The sequence below is a fragment of the Pleurodeles waltl genome, chromosome 7 (genome assembly GCF_031143425.1).
Source record: "Pleurodeles waltl isolate 20211129_DDA chromosome 7, aPleWal1.hap1.20221129, whole genome shotgun sequence".
NCBI lineage: Eukaryota > Metazoa > Chordata > Amphibia > Caudata > Salamandridae > Pleurodeles > Pleurodeles waltl.
This window is the reverse complement of record NC_090446.1, coordinates 437,548,323-437,570,366: the sequence shown is the minus strand read 5'-3', so window position 1 is coordinate 437,570,366 and position 22,044 is coordinate 437,548,323. Positions and strand designations below refer to the sequence as shown.

General features: G+C 48.2%; 1 protein-coding gene across 2 annotated transcripts in view; it reads left to right on the top strand.

Moving 5' to 3' along the window:
- Window positions 1-8,728: 8,728 nt before the first annotated feature.
- RABEP2 (rabaptin, RAB GTPase binding effector protein 2) overlaps window positions 8,729-22,044 on the top strand; it is a 703,205-nt gene continuing 689,889 nt past the window's right edge. For both annotated transcript variants that reach the window (XM_069243969.1, XM_069243970.1), the window contains exon 1: window positions 8,729-8,837. In XM_069243969.1, the coding sequence (XP_069100070.1) occupies window positions 8,807-8,837 (31 nt within the window). In that variant the 5' untranslated portion in view covers window positions 8,729-8,806. The remainder of the gene's footprint in view (window positions 8,838-22,044) is intronic.

The window sequence follows — 22,044 nt, the reverse complement described above, 5'->3', positions numbered from 1 at the left end:
CCACTATGCCTTCACACTGTGTGAGGCTTTGACCAACTGCTGCTAGTGCATGCAGACAACCCGGTAAGGCTGCTGCAACTGGGTCCAAAGTAGCTGAAAAATATGCTACTGGTCAGTTTACACCACCATGGACCTGTGTCAGGACAGACAAAGAACATGCATCACGTTTATGACAAAACAGCACAAAAGGCTTTGTGTAATCAGGCATACCTAAAGCTGGAGCCCTGCACATGTTCTCCCTTAGCTCAGTAAACGCCTTCATTTCCTTCTCTGTCAGCACTATGACATCTGGCCCTTCCTTGACCGTCAGTCTCACCAGTGGCTTGGAGATGACTGAGAAATTCGGGATCCACTGACAACAGTAACCCACCATTCCCAGAAACATCCTAACATCTCTCCATGTTGTTGTGTGATTCATCTGTAAAAATGCAGTCACTCTTTCCCTGGATAACTTCCTCGAACCTTTCTCGATTTGATGACCCAAGTACTTTACCTCTTTCTAGCAATATTGCAACTTCTTTGGGGACACCTTGTGTCTGTTCTTTCCCAAGTGATTTAGTAAGGCAATCGAATCATACTTGCAGTCATCCCTTGTTTTGGATGAGATCAACAGATCACTGCACTAGAGTCGATTGAAAAGGCAATTCTAATGACACCAAATCCTTCTTCAGTATTTGATTTAATATGGAAGGTGATTCTGAAAACCGTTGAGGAATTCGACAACAATTGTAAACTTTGTCCAGGAATTTAAAGCTAAAAAGAAATTGTCTGTCCTCATGAAGAGGCACAGAAAAGAACGCTTGGGACAAATCAATTACTGCGAACCATTCTGCATCACATGGAACCTGAAACATGATCACAGCTGGATTTGGTACCACTGGGCAGCATTTCACCACTATGCCATTAATCTTTCACAAGTCTTGGACAATCCGAACTTTCCCACAAGCCTTTCTCAGCCCCATTATCGGTGAATTACATCGGCTGCTCATCACCACCTTCAAGACTCCCTGTTTCACAAAGTCTGCAATTAATTGCGCCACCTTTATAAGAACATCTTGCGCCATATGGTACTGCGGTACCTGGGGACACACAGCATTTGGCTTTACATTGACTTTAACTGGTTCTACTCCTTTTATCAGTCCTACTTCTTTCCCTGTCAAATCCCACACCTTCTCTTGGACTGTCCCCTGCAAGTCTGCTGGAAGATCAACCATTGTGAACATTGGTAAGAAGTTAATCAGAGGATACTCCTCGTATGTGGTCTCAGTTTCAGGCTCTGAAACCTGCTCTTCATCTCCCTCACCGTCACTGTTTGTCTGAACCTCAATCCCCTCATTGGAACAGGTGATCGAACACCTTGTCTTGCACAGTAAGTCTCTTCCCAGTAGGGACAGAGGACTTGAATCGCAAACCACAAATCGGTGCAACCCCTGAAAAGTGCCAAGCTCAACCTGAACCGGATCTGTGATAGGGTTTGTCAGGAGTTGGTTTGCCACTCCTACCACCTTGACTGTACGTCCCGAAAGGGGCAGTTTCGCTCTACAGTCAGCCCTTCTGACTGTAGAGCGTGTAGCTCCTGTGTCAACCAAGAATGAAACCTTGTGACCCATCACCTTCCCCTGAACATAGGGCCCTTTCTGATCTACTTCTAGGGACGCTGCAAGCCTACACTCCTCACTATCTGAACTCTCATCCGACCATTCATCGTTTATTCCATTCTCACCACACAATGGGAACTGTTGTACTGTGTTATTTTGGCTCATTCTGTGACCTGTGACCTGTTGAGAAAGCATCACCTGTTGCTGTTCCATCGGCGCTAAGGGCACTTGCATTTGCAAGGTACCCTGGGGACCTGCTGTTGCATTTGTTGCATCTGCATCGGCTGTATACGTGGCATCTGTACCTGCTGCATGGGTGGAAAACCCTGCATCTGATTCATGTTATTCTGAAAGTTCGAATTAGGACCTCTCAGCCTCGGTCCCTTCACATTTTGAAATGCACTGACATCATCGCTTTGTTGAACAACACCCTCCTGCACCATCATCGGGCACTCCCACTTCCAATGTCCAACAACCCTGCAAGCATGACAAGGTAACATCTTCTTCATCCCCTGTACATCGTTTTGAACTACTATAGTGTTCAAGTCTGTGCTTCTGTTCCCAAAACCTCCTCGCCCTCTGCCTCTCACTTGCGCCTGAAACATTCCATTTCCTTGCGGCTGTTCACCATCTATTGTAGACAACCTCCCTGCATCCCTGACTGTGCTGCCTTAATTTGCATCACCATCGCTTTCTCCTTCAGCTTTCTCTGCTTCAATTCAATCTTGTCACTACAATACTTTGAATACTGCAACACCTCATCAATCGGCTTTGCTTGCCAGCAAATCAAGTGATTCTTAATCATCTGACTAATCTCAGGTCTCAACCCTTCAACAAATCTAAACACAAGGTGATTCATGTCTTTAGCCTCAACAACCTCTGTACTGCTGTAGTGTTTGAACGCCTTCAATAACCTCTCATAATAGGCATGTATCGACTCCTTGGCTTCCTGCGCTGTCCAATCAATATTCTTTGGCGAAACCCTCTGTTTCAAGAATTCAATCACCTTATAGTAGTACTTCATCACCTCGGGAGACGGTTCTCCGATGACTCTATCCCTTGCCGGGTCCGTGGTTGGCCAATCCACACTTCTCTTGTACTCAAGCCACAAATTAGCTGGAACTATGATGTCAAAGAGGGTATTCAGGTCTTCCCAGAGACATTTCGCAAGCTTCACAAACCTGTCCGTCTGCTGATACCACTCTATTGGCTTCTTCCTTAGCCTGGGAAAGTCATTTGTAAATAACAGAATATCAGCTCTAGTCCACGGCACGTGGACAAGAACCCCTCCAGCCGTTTCTCTCATTGGTAACATCTTTACCGCACCAGCATCCTGTGAGGCTTTAGCTGGCCTCTCTATGCAGTCGCTCTTTCTCTTATCTCTCTTCTTCGCCCATCTACCTTCCCACTTCTCTAAGGCTCCCCAAACTTGTGCACTCTACAATATCTCTTTAAGGTGTGCCTTCATCCCAGTAGACTTCATGTGCTCATAATCCTTAGGCTCAAAGTCTAACCTGTAACTCCTCTTCAGATGTTTGGTATTTTCTAAATCTATTCCATATTTATCTGCCAAATTTGCCAAACCTCTGGTGCACCCTGCTCACTACTTTAGTTATCTTTGGGCATAAGTATCTCAGTTCTGCTTCCGTGTATGACTCTAACCTGTTCACTCCCATGCTCCCTTCAACAAGTTAATTTGCCTCCATCCCCAACCTCACAAAATGCAGGTACTCTTCTCCTTCTGACCTTCCTGCTGCTGCAGGGGTAGTCTGTGGTGAATTTAACTTGTCTAACCAATCGTTCAGTTGTTGCGCAGTTAAACCTTGTAAGGAGATATTCCCAGCCTGTGCTAAATGTGTCTGCTGTATGTTCGCACTCGAGATCTGCAGAGTCAGCAGTCCCAAACCTGATTGTCTCATGGCATCTGAAGGAGCCCCAATCGGACTGAAGTCTAACAGGGACCTAGATCTTTCAATGTCGATTCCACTGGAGCCATCCCTTGAGAGCTCCCTACGAAACCTCCTCTTGTCATCTCTTGAGTCATTATCCTTTGGTCGCACACACTATGCTTCACCTGCGCATACAACGGTACTGGTGGACGCACTGTAATGGGCAAAGATATGGTGGCTGGCGGCTGCCTGTTTCCCAAAACCTGTGGAGTGTTAACTCCCATATTCTGGTTCATTACTGGTGCCATGACTGATTGCGGTCCTGTGACCGAAGTGTAATTCGGAATCATTCTTGAGCTGTTGCTGGAAACATCCTAATTCCACCTATTGTTTCTCTCCTCCAAACTCTCTGTGCACTATCCCACCTAGCCTCCGCTAGTGTCTTTTCTGCTTTCCTCATTTTCCTCTCAAAATTCTTTTGCTGTTGTCGTATTGCCATCAGTTCCCAAATTGCTAGCGCCTCAAACTATTCTGGCCTAGGAGGTGGCTTTAGCTCATTTAGCACCCTCCTCAAATTTTCCAAGACCCTTATGTTGAATGTTCCGTGCTCCGGAAACGCCAAACACCCTTCTTTCTCTGTTGCTTTGCACCATTGCTTTAGCCAAAGAAATGGCACGACACCCCTTTCCTCCATTACGGCATAAGACGGTGTATCCTCTGGCGGTGTAACCTCTCCTACACTCGCGGTAATATATGCATCTCGTCTCAAGGCGCTCTTTAAAGCCTTGAAAAATTTCATTTTTGCATCTTTTATTTTGTTCACAATCGAATCAGGAAGTGACTTTAATTCCCAGAACTCTCTTCACCTACCTTCTCAACCAATTGCCTCTCACGGACGGCTGCCAATCAGTGCGCGACCCTTCTCACTAACCGACCTATCCCAGCGCAGCTCCAATGACGTCACACTCACACACACTGCGGCTGACAAAGTCTTGCGGCTTGCCTTCCTCACTCTCGATTCACACAAAACTAATGGAATATATTGCGAGCACCAACAAAAACTCAAATTTGCGGGTTTACTACAGGAAAGGGTAACACAATTGCTTCAGAACTTTACAGAGATTTTGCTTAGCCTCGGCTGCTACTCTCTCCTTTTCAGATCCCGCACTCGCAAGCAAAGTTTGACCCGCAAATTTTACTCTCGACTTGTCAATGGGTCGTTCTAGTGCACTTTAGAACTCACCAAATCTCCATCAAAGGTTTCATTCACTCACTTTGACTCAAACTCGACTCGTCGATTTCACCATCGACCTATTAAACAGCACAAATTACAACATAAACCAAGTGTCTCCTGCGGTATGGATAAGCTGTGCAAGCGCAAACCATACTTCACTCACACTATCACTAGAACGCCGAGAACATACTCAAACTCCCTTCATCAAGCTCCGAGATTCTGGGAAAGTCATTAGGGACTTTGGGGCACATCATTTCTCCAATTTGCATCATCGAAAAGGAATCATTTTCCCAAAACCCAATTTTCTGATACACCTTGCTTACTTCCAAACCACGCCCCTCCATTTCTAGCAGACCTTTTGAACCATCAATCATCTCAAACAGCTGTCCTGGGGTGCCCCAAGGGCCAAACTGTTCGCACTACTACCAAACTGTTATCAACCCATAATCTTCCATACTGGGGCCCCAAAGGGCCAAACCACTACCGCTGCTACCAAAAACTGATAGCGCGTCAGAGTCTTAATAAGTATACTTACAAGGAGACACGCCTAGGTCAATAAACCTTTGGATCACGTTCGGGGACTTCCCAATACGCGATATCATTTTGGCATCACATATCAATAGTCACAATAGCTAATCATTAAGCTAATAAATAACATTTAATAAGAATCAATAAAGTGAACACACCATGACCTTTCAGTCATTAATAACCACACCAATTTAGTTAAGAGTTAGAGTATTTATTTCCCTATTGGTTACAATCTAATATCATCTCCATTAGTCTCATTAGTAATCAATCTCATTAGTGACTCTTCAAACTTTGTAATTAGAACACATTTAATCAATTCATAGAGAATAATTATTCAGCATTATCACATCATTAATAAGAAACAGCTTAGCAAAGTCTCAGTAGTGCAAGATTCAACAAAGCAAGAACCCAGTCGTTTGTCTATTTGCGTCAAATATTTGTGAACACCTTAACTAACCTTGAATTAGCATCAGCATGTTGGGCTTCATGCAAAACAATTTAGCAAACACAAACTTGGAAAAATCTAACTACGGCCTCTATCAAAAGAGCAGTTGGTACCTAGAAAGAAAAGGCAAACAGACAATTACAATTATCATCGGATAGTTACCCCTCCAACGAATCAGCAAACAGCGTCAGTCTCCGTCCTCAGGACATCAGTCGATTCACGATCAGCAAGGATAGGACAGGACAAAGTCTTAGTATGACATAGCTAAAGAATAAGGCACTTCCCTCATATGGAGGAGAAGTATGTATCCGTAAGGACTTGGATAGAGAATGGTTAAAGTATCAGGAAGAATAAACGGCAAAGTCTCAAAAGAGCAATGGCAAAGTATGGCTTAAAGTGGAAAGTCTGAATAATGGCTGATTTCTCCTCGGGTCACGAGGTTAAATCAAAACTGTCGAACTAGCCCTTAATTCCCCATTGGATAATATTTGGTGCATTATTATCTCTGTCCAATAATTCTCCATGCACTTCACTAGAATTTTCCACAAACCCCAGTTCTCATGTCGTTGATTGGCTCACGTTATTGACGTCTTCATTGGTTGGAATGTCAGGTAAGGAAAGTTACACTTTACGCTCCAGTCAGTAGTCCCATTGTTTTCTCCTACTCCAGGCAGCCTTGCACCTGTTACGAATTACACTGTTGCATTTAGCAAGAATGTCTCCTTGAGCAAGTCGGGTCCCATGAGAAAGAATTTACTACGGCTACACACACATCTCTAGCTTCTGGAAAAGTACAGTTTTGTGTCCTTCATGAAGACACCACATTGCACGTTAGGAAAAACACAGTTTAATATGAGACCAGGCAGCTAGGCCCAGACCCTTGCTAACTAAGGCCTAGTAATTCATTTATCAAAAACCCTAATACATAACTCTAATTATGATATGCTAATACAAATTCAAACATTAGCACATAATTAATTCATCATTAATTAGTTTCATTAGTCTTCGTATACATTGGTGGACACTCTCCGTGGGCACATTTCAAACGTTTTTCTATGTTATCACATTTTCTATGCAGTTTCATTACACAATATATTGCAAGCTTTTCATGTTAATATTGCTTTTAAAAGACACACTCCAACACACACATGGAGCTTGGTATTACACGTCTTTATTCCTCAGCATGTCACTGCAAACTCAACATTTTAATCATGAATTTTATGAACCACACCCGAACACTTATGTCGCAGTTCTACAGAGTCCATCAGGAACCTAAAGGTTCCCGACATCTTTATCTCACAAGACACTACACTAACCACTGCCCAGAAGACACACTCTGCACAAGACATTCTGTGTGCATTGTTGGGGAGGAGCAAGAACAATTATCTTCAGAGCCCGATCAGCACAGGAGGCCCTACAGAAGAGGATAGAGGATACAAGGGCTGAAACCAAGTAAAGGAAAAAACTTAGCTGGGCCCAGATGGAGAGATCACTATAGCAACCAGTCCCCTCATTGCATGGGCCCAGCTCACAGACTTCCACTGGCAGGTTGCTTATTTAACACACACAAACATGATTCAGAGGTGCAGTGCTGCTCCTCGGTGCACATAAAAGGAGCTAGCAATGCCTATAATGCATGACATTCCATTTTAGTGCACTGATGCGGACACCAGCACTAAAATGCGTTACATTAACTCAAGATGCATAATACTTGGCAGGGCTGACCACCAGTAACTTCAAGTCCGAGGCTGTGGTGTTAATAACCACTTTCGTGCTTTATGATTATCACAAAAACCAAATCTTGCACAATTAGATTTTCAGACCCCGTATGTCTGGCAGTGACCACGAGGCAGTTTCTGGGAGATGGAGGGGAACAGTTACAGCGAGTGCTTTATGATTATCACAAAAACCAAATCTTGCACAATGAGATTTTCAGACCCCGTATGTCTGGCAGTGACCACGAGGCAGTTTCTGGGAGATGGAGGGGAACAGTTACAGCGAGTTAATCTTCTTGTTTCCTGTTGGAGATTAAGTTGCTTCTTCAGCCAATATAAATGATCACTAGCATAAATTTAGGGGAGCCTCATGGAGTAATACAACGATGTGAGCTTTGTAGTCACATATTTGTCAAAGGTCTCACCCTGCTGCCACACCTAGATTAGCGTCTGTATCTTCCCAATTCTGTCAGTCCTGTTTTTTCCTAGATATGTTTGCAAAACTCTGTAGAGGGGGAAATCATATTAAGCACCATTATCATCCTCTGAAGGATAACAGAGATAGATTTACCATGGTAATTTCAGGGATTTTTTGTGCATACTGCCAGTAAGATAACTTGCAAATCAGAGAACTACTGATCTGGTGCTCAAATGAAAATACCACTGATTGTTGCATATTTTTACAGACTTTATGAAAGTCGGTAACTGTGGCTGTCAGACATGGACTCCTATGAAGTATTCACCCAGGTTGTTCAGTCAGTGTTGGTGGTGTCGTCCAGACACAGCTGCTGTTGGCAGTCTGACTCAACAGTTTTTTTTCGGCTAAGGTGGCAACCCTAGGTAGTAAAGCACTATTTAACTACAAGTAAATCATAATTGTTTAAAGCTTTTAACTTTCGGTAACCCGCTCACTGTACTACACACGTACCCGTTTCTTTGGGAGTCCATTAGTCTCTAATTGAGACTGAACATCATTGGGTTAATTCAGTCTCTGGCTTTATTTTTATTCTTATACAGGTTTTTGATTAAAAAATACGAAATATTTGATATACGTTTTTTTTAACAATATAGCATTCCTTGTAGGGAAGCGCAGCGTGTCCTGCATCTCTCCGCGTTCATACACTGGACTCACTATTTTATGATACAGGCCAGGCCAGCACCTTAATCATGCTAAAATCACTGACCCCAGCCAAAGCAGCACGCAGTATCTTCATCGCTGCATCGTTCGTAAATCTTCGGTTTTGGTTTGCGAGTTTCGGGTATATCGGCAGATCACCGATTGTTTCCGGAGAGAATCGAGCATTTCCGGAGATTTCCGAGGTAACCTGGAAGTACTTTGCAGACCTGCTGAGCCGGATAACCGGATTTGTGGTGCCTTAGCGAGGTGAAAGAGGAGGATGGATTCGACGGGGGACGAAGGAAAACCCGGTAAGGCGCCCTAGGGATTAGTTAAGGAGAACGGCAGTGTTCTAGCCACATGGTGAATAAAATTAGATATAACATGGGCTGTCCCGTGGCGCTATTCTAATCAAGCGTCATTCATTGCACTGCTGTAGTTACGTTTGGTGTCTGTTACACATACCTGCCAAGTTTTCAAATTGCTTGTGTATGACATCTCCATGGTTTCAATACCTTAATGAGTGACATTTAGCTGCCAAATGTGTGGCACTTAGAGTGACACTTTCCCGACAGTAAAACCATTCAATAAAGTGCGCTGAAAGTGCTAAATAACAAGAATGACACAATTTTGAACAGTGAGTAGCTCTATACTTATATTGAAACTAATGCAAACTCCTGAAACGAAACCTCTTTCTAAGGTGACCACATTGTAAAACAATTGCGGCACAGTCATTCATCACAATGAAGAGACACTATCAGAAAGTTCAAAGGGGAGGCCATGGCTTAACCTGACAAGGCATCAGTCGTGGATCGACACTAGGCATCTGGCACAGAGTACGTTTTTGAGGCCAGTGCGTCTGAAAATATAACGAGATTAGGAAAAGTATGCTCCTTGTCAGTTCAATATCACTAAAATGAATGAGTAGCCTAGTAAGTAATTTATTGTTTGATACAATATTAGTTTACATAAAGCACGTTGCAGATTATTGGTTTAAAAGACAACCTAGTACGGTAATGCAGATGCTGCAGAGATGAGTGAAGTTAAGTGCAGAGATTGTATGACTCACCTGGCTCGACTGTTCCACCAGAAGTAGAAAGGGAGTGTCTGCCAGGATGAGCGCATGCATTGAGTGTCTTCCAAGTTTTTTGGCCGGATGGACAGAGGGCCAACAAGGCTGCAGCTGCAGCAGGCGTGCTGATTCAAGCAGGCTGAAGAGTTGCAGAATGCCCAGTTCTGAGCGGTCAGAGAGCCTACCTATGTCTGCTAGCCAGACCGGAGAGTACATATCTTTCCTGCCATGGCAAGTCTGGGACAGAAAATAAACACTGGCACCAAAATAAATGTGGCCCACATTTAGCAAATCGGGCAATTAAAAAGTGGCCTACATTTGGAAGTTAGGGCAGTTTTGAACTTGTCAAGACACGCTGTATAGTATTTTGCCATCTATGGGCGAATCCATGCAATTAAACTTGCTGCCTGTAATGTTTGTTGTAATATCAGGGAAAATAACAGTAAAACTCTGTGTACCAGGCCCACAAACAGCCAAAAAATAAGCCCACACACTGACCTGTAACTTGATCTAACCTTCGGGGACTGCACTGGTGGCTGGCATATCAATGAAAAAGAAAGCTGCTGCCTACCACCTCTGCTGCATAGGTGTTTTGCTAGGTAGAGACTCCTTGCATTTAAGCTCCTGGCAAGGTTTGTTAATTATTTTAGATATCTTAACCGTAAAATCCGGCGTTGCACACCAGACCTAACAGGCCCTCAAACAGCTAAAGAAATTTACCTCACTCACTGACCTGTGATAGTGGTATGTCATCTACACTTCGGAAAGAAACAGAAACTGAAACCTGCCACCTACACTCTTCTACATAGGTGATTTACACAATAGAGACTTGTGGTATTTAAGGTCTAGGCAAAGTTTTTTCATTGGGGGAAAATCAACAGTAAAAGCCCACTGTTGGACCTGGACCTTTTTTGCAGGGTTATCCCCAAACTTTCTGCCTTCTTCCTCCTATGTTTTCTGACCTGTCTTTGTTGGCTTTAGGACTCTGGGTACTTTGCCACTGCTAACCAGTGCTAAAGTGCATATGGTCTCTGTTTAAAATGTACTGGTGATTGGTTTCTCCATGAGTGGGCTATTTGATTTACTAGTGAGTCCCTAGTAAAGTGTACAGTGTGTGACCAGGGCCTGTAAATCAAATGCTACTAGTGGGCCTGCAGCACTGATTGAGCCACCCACATGAGTAGCCCTGCGAATATGCCTGCCAGTATAGTGCCTGAGTGTGCAGTTTTAAACGTTAATGTCGGCCTGGGTATTGCAACCACTTGCCAGACCTAAAATTCCCTTTTACTACCTGTAAGTTACCCCTTAGGTGGGCCAAGGTAGCCCCATGGGCAGGGTACATGCTATTTAAAAGGTAGGATGTGTACTAGTTTGTTCTACATGTCCTGATAGTGAAATACTGCTAATTTTGCTTTTCACTATTGCAAGGACTATCTCTCCTCTAAGGTAACATGGGGATTGTCTTGAATATCTTTTAAGTGTACATGGGGATTGCATTGAAATATCTTTTAAGTGTAATTGCCCATTGGGAGCAGATAGGGATGTGGAGTGTGGGGTCTCTGAACTCACAATTTAAAAAAATAAAGCTTTTGGCGAGGTTGAGTTTTGAATTGTAAGTTTGAAAATGCCACTTTTAGAAAGTGGGCATTTTCTTGCGTAAGCATTCTGTGCCTCTGCCTGTCTGTGGAATACACATCTGGGTCAGGATGACAGTTGGGCTGTTTGTAGATTCGCTCTAGACAGTCACACAAAGGGAGCTGAGGTGTGCCCTGCCTTCCTGATGGGTCTTCCTGAGCTAGAGTGGTGAGAGAAGCTGACACTTGCACCTTAATAGGGCTGTGTCTCACCTCACACAAAGTAGTCTCCAACCCTCTGGAGTGTGTCTGGGGCAGGGCAGGGAAAGGCAGGGTCTTGTGCACTACAAAGACTTCTCTGTGAAGTTTGCCTACTTCAAAGACAGAAATGAGTAAAAGTACTGGACCTCTGACACCACAAAGTTGGAGTACTTCTGGAATGAGGACATTCTGCCAGGAAGAAGAGTTGGATGCTGTAGGAGGGACTGCCACTCTGCCTATTTCTTTGATGTGCTTGCTTGCTGCTTCTGTCCTGGGGGTAAAAGGACTGTACTTTGCTTTCTACATCCTGCTTTCCCATGTTCTCCAAGGGCTTGAGTTGAGCTTGCCTCCTGTTGAGAAGTCTCAGGGACATCAAAGATTTAATCTACGGGGGCGTGGCCTGCTGAGCAGCGAGATGGCCGCTCTCTGAGTGAGCTCCGCCGGCCGGACCGAAATCCTACAATTATCCTCCACACCGGGGCGAGCCTGAGCTGCTAAAACCGGTAGAAAATGTACAGGTGGCGGTGAGACACAGGCGGAGGTACGGGATTCCCTCCTTCCATTGCCTGGAAGAAGCTGAGGGACCGCGCGGCCTGTGGGCGGATCTGGCGGAGGCGCCTGCCGGGGCTCGATTGTAAGTGAGCCGTGATTCGGGCCCGGGGCGTGTGCTGACGGCGGGGCCTGGGCCGGAGCGGCGCCGTGACGCTGAGGGGTCCCGGCGTCGCTGGAGCCGCTTGAGGGATCCGGTGAGCACTGCCATGTTGGGGCGGTCCCAGGGCTGCCTAAGTTTGGAGTTTTGGAGAGCTGTGCAGCCGGGTGGCGGCTCGGGGTCGGAGCGCTGCTCACCGACGCGGACGGCGCCGGACGGATGTAGGACCCTTATTAAAGCTGCCTGTGCAGCATTTGGGCTGCGCTCCGACGGGCGGAGGTGGCCCGCTAGATGTCGATGCTGGCCCGGCGGCAGGTGCCCGAGTGGCAGATTTTGGAGGTGGCAGCCGCCATTTTGGAGTCGGGCACCGGAGCCGGAGTGTGGTGGTACGAGAACCGGTGAGCGGCGGAGTGCCGGCGCGGGATTTCACGGCTGACGAGGGCGCCCTGCGGGGGACATCTGGAGCTCTGGAGGAGGTGGTGAGTGCCTGGTCTGCCCGGGCGCCGCAGATGGTGTGCTCCGATGAGGCTGTGGTGAAGCGACTGGGAGCTTGTGCGCAAACACCGCGGTGCAGGAGGAGGAAGGTGGATTACAGGGACAGGCGTTGATACGGTCTGTCCAGTTGACTCGTGAGTACGGGGGTGAACAGAGGGGCTTCCCCCCCCGCCGCCCCGCGTCTGCGGAGGGCTTGGTGGACATTAACCTACACCCTGGCTGCGGTTTTGATCCAACACAAGGAGTCAGTCTAGGGTAACCCAGTGGAGGTGCTGGTGATGATATCGAGACCTGTTAGTGTGGACCTGCTGCCGGTGGGATTACGCGGTGGTCGCTGCCCTTGCCTCCAGCTTCCATTCTGGGATCAGTCAGCAGGAGTGCCACGGAGGAGGTGGAGGTGTCCTGCTGCGGCTCTTCGGTTGTGGAGGTGGCTGGGGGCCTTTGCTGGTAGTTCACGGCAGGACCCGGTGGGTCTCTCCTTGCCATGGGGAAACATGATTCTAAGCAGCTGAAGCTGAACTTTGACCATAAACGCGCCACGCGGCAGGGAGAGTTGGAGCAGGGGCCCCAGGCGGCGGAGGGGCGCGACCTGGCCGCTGATGATCATGGCGAAGATTTATGCACGCTGATGCTTGAGATGCGCTCTAGCCTCCGCAATATTGATACTAAACTGGACAACCTCACCAGTCAGTTGGACTCTGTGAAAGCACAGGTGTCGACGCACGAGACGAGGTTGGACACGCTTGAGACTCGCCAATCTGAGTTTCATGAGTTCCAAGTGGAGACGAGGGACCAGCTCCTGCACATGGGAATAATCCATGCGAAGAATGAGGACTTAGAAGCGCGGTCCCGGCGCAATAATCTACGCGTCATGGAGGTCCCGGAGACCACTGCCATAACTAAAATGGAAACCTATGTCACTGAACTCCTACACGAATTGTTTGACCCTAATCTCTCGGCGGTGTTTGCGGTGGAGCGGGCACATAGGTTGCTGGGTCAGAGGCCCCTGTTGGAGCGCCGCCCCGGCCCATAATTGCGAGAATCTTGAACTACCAAGACCGAGATTTGATCCTTAAATTGGCAAGGGAGAGAGGGACCATCACGCACAAGGGCAATAACATCTCCTTCTACCCTGACTTCACCCCGGCTGTCCAGGCTGCCCGCCGGGAGTTTCTGCCTGCAAAGCGTCTTCTTCTGCAGGCGCAGATTCCGTACTCTCTCCTCTACCCGGCTAAATTAAAGGTGTCCTTTGAGGGGTCTGCACACATATTCACTGATGCCAAGGAGGCGTTGAAGTTCGCCAAACATGTGGGACGCAAATCCACACAACGTTCCAGGGATGCTGCGGAAACAATGGATAGCAGGCTCTGTGACAATGAGTAAACGCGGGTCCCATCTACTAGATCCTGTGGGGAATGGCTCCTTTTTGACTGTGGACTTCTATCCGCTGGAGGGGGTAGTGTACTTGTGATGCCTGGTGTTCAATCGTTGACATCTGCCATCCTAGACAGATTTAAATTATTAGGTTTTGAGTGGCTAGGATCCCCTGCAGATCTTCCGGCCACCCCGTTTCACACGGGGGAGTAGCCGGCATCGCCACACCCCCTCGGGAATGTTCCCTTGTTTATTTAAATGTTGCTTTGGGGATAGTATGGGGATGGTTACTCTACGACCCGGTTGGGGGGTTGGAGTGGGTGGGGGGCGATTGGTCGGGGTTTTTGTTTTGTTGTTTACTGCCATCATCTATTGTATGCTATCTGTGTGGTGTCCTGAGCGTAGGGCCTGGTCATTGTCAACATGTCTTACTGCACCTTACATAATGTGTGTGGGGAATGCCCAGAGTGGATAAAACTTTGAACTGTCTTACCTGGAATGTTCGGGGGCTCAACGACCACCGGAAGGCTAGGTTGGTACATGCATATTTGGTGCGGCACTGTGTGGATGTCTGCCTATTGCAGGAAACTCATTTGAACACCACCCCTGCCCAAAGACTGCGTCACACCAGATGGGGGCACGTTTATTCAGCTATTTATTCCAATTATGCCCGGGGAGTGGCGATACTGATACGACGCAGGATGGATTGGCGGGAGGGCGCTGTTCAATATGACCCAGAGGGTAGATATGTTTTGGTACAGGGCATTGTGTGCGGAGTTTCGGTGGTATTCGTGGCTGTGTATGGGCCTAATGCTGACTCTCCAGGTTTCTTCCATAAGCTTTGGGGGCAAGTGAAAGCCACTGGATGCGATACAATTGTATGGGGAGGTGATTTCAATGCAGTACTTGATGACAAAGCAGATAGGAAAGGGGTGGCTCGTACATTGAATCCGTTGGCGGGTTCCGCGCTGCTGGAAATACTGCTGGATGGTGCACTGGTTGATGTGTGGCGGGGTAGGCATGGGGACCTGAGGGAGGGCACCTGTGTAGGAGGCTGGACTGGCTTGTAGTGAGTACCAAGGGGTACTTGCACCTTGCACCAGGCCCAGTTATCCCTTATTAGTGTATAGGGTGTCTAGCAGCTTAGGCTGATAGATAATGGTAGCTTAGCAGAGCAGCTTAGGCTGAACTAGGAGACGTGTGAAGCTACTACAGTACCACTTAGTGTCATATGCACAATATCATAAGAAAACACAATACACAGTTACACTAAAAATAAAGGTACTTTATTTTTATGACAATATGCCAAAGTATCTCAGAGTGTACCCTCAGTGAGAGGATAGGAAATATACATAAGATATATATACACAATAGCAAAAATATGCAGTATAGGCTTAGAAAACAGTGCAAACAATGTATAGTTACAATAGGATGCAATGGGGAAACATAGGGATAGGGGCAACACAAACCATATACTCCAAAAGTGGAATGCGAACCACGAATGGACCCCAAACCTATGTGACCTTGTAGAGGGTTGCTGGGACTATTAGAAAATAGTGAGAGTTAGAAAAATAACCCTCCCCAAGACCCTGAAGAGTGAGTGCAAAGTGCACTAAAGTTCCCCTAAGGACAAAGAAGTCGTGTTAGAGGAATAATGCAGGAAAGACACAAACCAACAATGCAACAACTGTGGATTTCCAATCTAGGGTACCTGTGGAAGAAGGCGACCAAGTCCAAAAGTCACAAGCAAGTCGGAGATGGGCAGATGCCCAGGAAATGCCAGCTGCGGGTGCAAAGAAGCTTCGACTGGACAGAAGAAGCTGAGGTTTCTGCAGGAACGAAAAGGGCTAGAGACTTCCCCTTTGGTGGACGGATCCCTCTCACCGTGGAGAGTCGTGCACAAGTGTTTTCCCGCCGAAAGAACGCCAACAAGCCTTGCTAGCTGCAAATCGTGCGGTTAGCGTTTTTGGACGCTGCTGTGGCCCTGGAGGGACCAGGAGGTCGCAAATTGGACCAGGAGAGAGAGGGGACGTCGAGCAAGACAAGGAGCCCTCACAGCAGCAGGTAGCACCCGTAGAAGTGCCAGAAACAGGCACTACGAAGATGCGTGAAACGGTGCTCACCCGAAGTCGCACAAAGGAGTCCCACGTCGCCGGAGACCAACTTAGAACGTCGTGCAATGCAGGTTAGAGTGCCGTGGACCCAGGCTTGGCTGTGCACAAAGGATTTCCGCCGGAAGTGCACAGGGGCCGGAGTGGCTGCAAAAGTCGCGGTTCCCAGCAATGCAGCCCAGCGAGGTGAGGCAAGGACTTACCTCCACCAAACTTGGACTGAAGAGTCACTGGACTGTGGGGGTCACTTGGACAGAGTTGCTGGATTCGAGGGACCTCGCTCGTCGTGCTGAGAGGAGACCCAAGGGACCGGTAATGCAGCTTTTTGGTGCCTGCGGTTGCAGGGGGAAGATTCCGTCGACCCACGGGAGATTTCTTCGGAGCTTCTGGTGCAGAGAGGAGGCAGACTACCCCCACAGCATGCACAAGCAGAAAAACAGTCGAGAAGGCGGCAGGATCAGTGTTACAGAGTTGCAGTAGTCGTCTTTGCTACTATGTTGCAGTTTTGCAGGCTTCCAGCGCGGTCAGCAGTCGATTCCTTATCAGAAGGTGAAGAGAGAGATGCAGAGGAACTCGGCTGAGCTCATGCATTCGTTATCTAAAGTTTCCCCAGAGACAGAGACCCTAAATAGCCAGAAAAGAGGGTTTGGCTACCTAGGAGAGAGGATAGGCTAGCAACACCTGAAGGAGCCTATCAGAAGGAGTCTCTGACGTCACCTGGTGGCACTGGCCACTCAGAGCAGTCCAGTGTGCCAGCAGCACCTCTGTTTCCAAGATGGCAGAGGTCTGGAGCACACTGGAGGAGCTCTGGACACCTCCCAGGGGAGGTGCAGGTCAGGGGAGTGGTCACTCCCCTTTCCTTTGTCCAGTTTCACGCCAGAGCAGGGCTAAGGGGTCCCCTGAACCGGTGTAGACTGGCTTATGCAGAATTGGGCACCTCTGTGCCCAACAAAGCATTTCCAGAGGCTGGGGGAGGCTACTCCTCCCCTGCCTTCACACCATTTTCCAAAGGGAGAGGGTGTCACACCCTCTCTCAGAGGAAGTTCTTTGTTCTGCCATCCTGGGCCAGGCCTGGCTGGACCCCAGGAGGGCAGATGCCTGTCTGAGGGGTTGGCAGCAGCAGCAGCTGCAGTGAAACCCCAGGAAGGGCAGTTTGGCAGTACCAGGGTCTGTGCTACAGACCACTGGGATCATGGGATTGTGCCAACTATGCCAGGATGGCATAGAGGGGGCAATTCCATGATCATAGACATGTTACATGGCCATATTCGGAGTTACCATTGTGAAGCTACATATAGGTAGTGACCTATATGTAGTGCACACGTGTAATGGTGTCCCCGCACTCACAAAGTTCAGGGAATTGGCTCTGAACAATGTGGGGGCACCTTGGCTAGTGCCAGGGTGCCCACACACTAAGTAACTTTGCACCTAACCTTTACCAGGTAAAGGTTAGACATATAGGTGACTTATAAGTTACTTAAGTGCAGTGTAAAATGGCTGTGAAATAACGTGGACGTTATTTCACTCAGGCTGCAGTGGCAGGCCTGTGTAAGAATTGTCAGAGCTCCCTATGGGTGGCAAAAGAAATGCTGCAGCCCATAGGGATCTCCTGGAACCCCAATACCCTGGGTACCTCAGTACCATATAGTAGGGAATTATAAGGGTGTTCCAGTAAGCCAATGTAAATTGGTAAAATTGGTCACTAGCCTGTTAGTGACAATTTAGAAAGAAATGAGAGAGCATAACCACTGAGGTTCTGGTTAGCAGAGCCTCAGTGAGACAGTTAGGCACCACACAGGGAACACATACATATAGGCCACAAACTTATGAGCACTGGGGTCCTGACTAGCAGGGTCCCAGTGACACATAACAAACATACTGAAAACATAGGGTTTTCACTATGAGCACTGGGCCCTGGCTAGCAGGATCCCAGTGAGACAGTGAAAACATCCTGACATACACTCACAAACAGGCCAAAAGTGGGGGTAACAAGGCTAGAAAGAGGCTACTTTCTCACAACCTGTATATCGACTTATAGCGGCACGTGGTCCCGTCTTGACTTCTGGCTGGTGTCGCGGGATGTCGCACTGTGGACGGCGCAGGTAGAGCACATGCCCCGCACGTTGTCCGACCATGCACCTTGTATGTTGAGATTACTACTCCCTGGTGGTCCTTTTCCGGCATTCTCGTGGCGGCTCCCGCCTCAAGCATTACTTGATGATGCGTTCAAAGGGGAGATACGGACTGATATCACTGACTACTTTGAGCGCAATGTAGGACCGGTGGACACGGAGGCGACTTTGTGGGAGGCCTTCAAGGTAGTCATTAGAGGCCAGTGCATAGCCCGTCAGGCGGGTGTATTGAGGGCGATACGGGGCACCCTGGTAGCGCTGGAAGCCGATATAAAACGACTTGAACGCACTTTCTTAGAGGCTGGAGAATCAGAGGTGGCGGGGCTACTGAAAACCAAATTATTGGAGTACGACGAGGAGGCGATGCAGGAGGTTAAATTTCTAGGGAAATATGCGGAGGCTAGGCGCTACGGCGAGGGTGGGAGACCGGGGAAGGTCCTGGCAAATATCATTAGACGTATATTCATGAACTGCGCACGACGGCTGGCGAACTGCTTCATGACAAGGAGGACATTGTAGGAGCATTCTCCGAGTTTTACTCTCGTTTATATACCAACACCCAGGATGAGTGTCCGGAGGGGCTTGCATCCTTCCTGGATTCCATTGCGTTGGTATGGTTCAATAATAACCACAGAGAATATATGGACATCCCGATAGACGCCGGAGATGTGGCACAAGTTATCATGAGCTTGCCGCCTGACAAGGCACCGGGACCTGATGGTCTGACAACAGCCTTCTATAAGGCGTATGTGGATGAGCTGTCGCCCCGGTTGTTGGCAGTGTATGAGGAGGCCTTGGAGAGGGGGGTGTTGCCTGCCACCATGCGCGAGGCGCTGATTATCACGTTGTTGAAGCCGGATAAACCTGCTGACGATCTAAACTCATATCGGCCCTTATCTCTGATTAATGTAGATGTGAAAATCTTGGCCAAAGCTGCTCGCGAACCGGGTGCAGCCACTGTTGTCGATGGTCGCACTCCCTGACCAATCCGGTTTTATACCGGGAAGGGCGACCTCCCACAACTTGCGAACGATCTTCGCCGCATTGCATTACTTACACCCTGAGGTCAGGGCTGCCGTGGTGTTTTTAGATGCCACTAGGGCCTTTCATACGCTTGAATGGCCCTATTTATTCCATATATTGGAAAGGATGGGTTTCAGTACGCTGCTGCTCAGGAAAATTCGCCTGCTTTACACTTTGCCTACAGCCAGAGTGCGAGTGAATGGCTTGGTGTCTGAACCGTTCCCTGTCTTGCGGGGTACTAGGCAGGGATGTCCTCTCTCCCCGCTGCTATTTGCCATAGCTATGGAGCCGTTGGCAGCGAGGATTAGACAACATCATACTGCAAGAGGTATAGGCTTCAGTTCTAGAAACCTTCTAATATCACTATACGCGGACGACGTGACCCTTTATCTTATCAATCCTGCGGACAACTTGGATCCCATCTTGCGGGAATTTGTCCGCTTTGAGGGCTTCGCGGGCATCTCCATCAACTGGTCTAAATCGGTAATCTTCCCCCTAACGGACAGCACTGCGGAGGTATCCTCCGAATACCCCCTGTGCTGGGAGGCGGAAAAAGTCAAATATTTGGGGATTTGGATTAGCCGGAACCTTCAGGAGATCTGGGGCCTTAACTTTGGCAGGGCTATGATGTGGCTGAGCGAGAAAGTGAAATTATGGGCTTCCCTGCCCCTGTCGCTAACTGGGCGGATTGCGTTGACAAAAATGATAGTGCTACCCAAATTCCTTTATTTATTCGTCAATATACCTATACTGCTTACGTCGCACTTCTTTACCACTTTGCGGTCCTGTCTGGTGGAGCTGGTGTGGGCGGGTGGACAAGCCAGGGTAGCTTGGGATACGCTGGCACTACCACTGCTACAGGGAGGTCTGGGTGCCTGAGATATAAAACTGTATGCCCTCTGTGCTCAGGCTCAGTTCCTGCATTTTTGGACCCACCCTGTCCCTTTTCAGCCTCATGTAGCAGTGGAACGAGATGCGGTGGCGCCCATTCCACTTGGAGTGGCGATATGCGCTAAGGCACGGCGTCCTAGAGCAGATGTAGATACGGCTGAGACGCTGCAATGGGTGTGGGAGGAGTTGCGCAGGAGGGCGGGGGTCCCATTGTTGTATGCTCTATCGCTCCCTCTGTTGCATAACCCGATGCTGCCTTGCGTGGCTGATGGGATAGGCGGTCACCTAATTGACAAGCTGCATCTTCGCACCTTTGCGGACCTCTTTCCCAATGGCAAGTTCATGCCTCCCCCGGTGCCGGAGGAGGGGGGTACGGTGCCTTTTTCTGAATTATTTTTGTACCATAAACTACGTGCGGCGTGCCGGGCATTATTCAGAGGGTTCCCTGACGCGCCGCCAGTCTTTACAGCTTTGGAGGCGGTGGTGGGCTCCCCATCTCCCCGTAAGCTGGTAACTCGTATTTACCGCCATATGCAAAACATGACACCGGGGGTGGCGCCTAAATCTATGCTGTATTGGAACGAGGAGCTCCAACCTGAGATATCTGAGGAACAGTGGGAGTTCTGCTGTGGGCAGCTTACTGAGCTTTCGCCAAACTACAAGTTGCGTTTAATACATTTTAAATACCTGCATAGGTTCTACAGAACCCCTATCAGCCTGAAAAGAATGGGGCTTAGAGAGACGGATGAATGTTGGCGATGCGGGTCGGCCTCGGCCTCTTTTCTACATATAGCATGGTCCTGCCCGAGGTTGGAGGGTTATTGGTCTCAGGTTTTTATATTGGTAAACCAGATTGTGGGCCGCTCGGACGTCTCTTCCCCTCTGCTTGGGCTACTAGGATATGTTAGAGACACTCCGCTATCATCGCGCAGGCTGCATGCATTACTTCTACTGTTTGCTAAGCGACGGGTGGCGATCCACTGGGGTAGATGGAGGGTGCCCGCGGTGAGGGATTGGCTGGCGGATGTAACTTATGGACACACGCAGCTAACCACGTTCTGGGAGTTACTGCCGGCTGCATCCAGGCCCCGTGACATCTGGGATCCGTTTGTGAGTTGGGCTCGGGAACATCAGAACAGGGAATCAGAAGGGGATATTTTGAGTGAATGATCCCTGGGAGGTAGGTGGCGGTGGGGATACATTGCGCTCTTTTCCTCTCACATCACGGAGGCAATGCCTGTAACACTAGCATGAACCTAGTCGCTGCCCCTGCCTTCCTCTACGGTTGCCCTCTCTCTATACTAAGGCAGAGTGTTGGGACCTTCCGAGCTCCTGTGTCCAGTCTAGTGGCTTGTAATTCCTATTGATATTGACATGATGACTATTGTAATATGTTCCTTTCTGTATGACACCTAATAGCATACTGTATGTAACACACTAATGATGATGACTGGCAGGTTTGTTGGTTGTATTTTTTTATATTGCAAAATGTTTAATAAAAAAAAATAAAAAATAAAAATTAATCTTGCCAGTACATGGGCTTCTCTGTTGAGTGCCCTATCTTGTCATGTGATGCCAAACCCAGTGTGTGGGCCCTTGAAGGAGGTTTTTGGTGCTACCAGAAGATAATCCATGGACCGACTCACTGCATCATTCCAAACCGACCCATCACCGCTGCCTGCACCAGAGCATGGGCTGTGCTTGATGCAACAGCCATGGTTTTCAATGCAGGCCCCCGCTTTCTGTTGCAGCGCATCAGAACAACCACCACTGCATGAGTTTTGAGCACCGCATCACCGAGGTCCGTGACGCACCGCCCTGATACCAAAGCAGCACCTCTTTCATCGCTGTGAGATTGATGCATCGCGGCTTGACTCCTGACGCATCATTGACGCATCGCCCCTAATTGCCATTTTGTTCATAGACACCGCAGTAA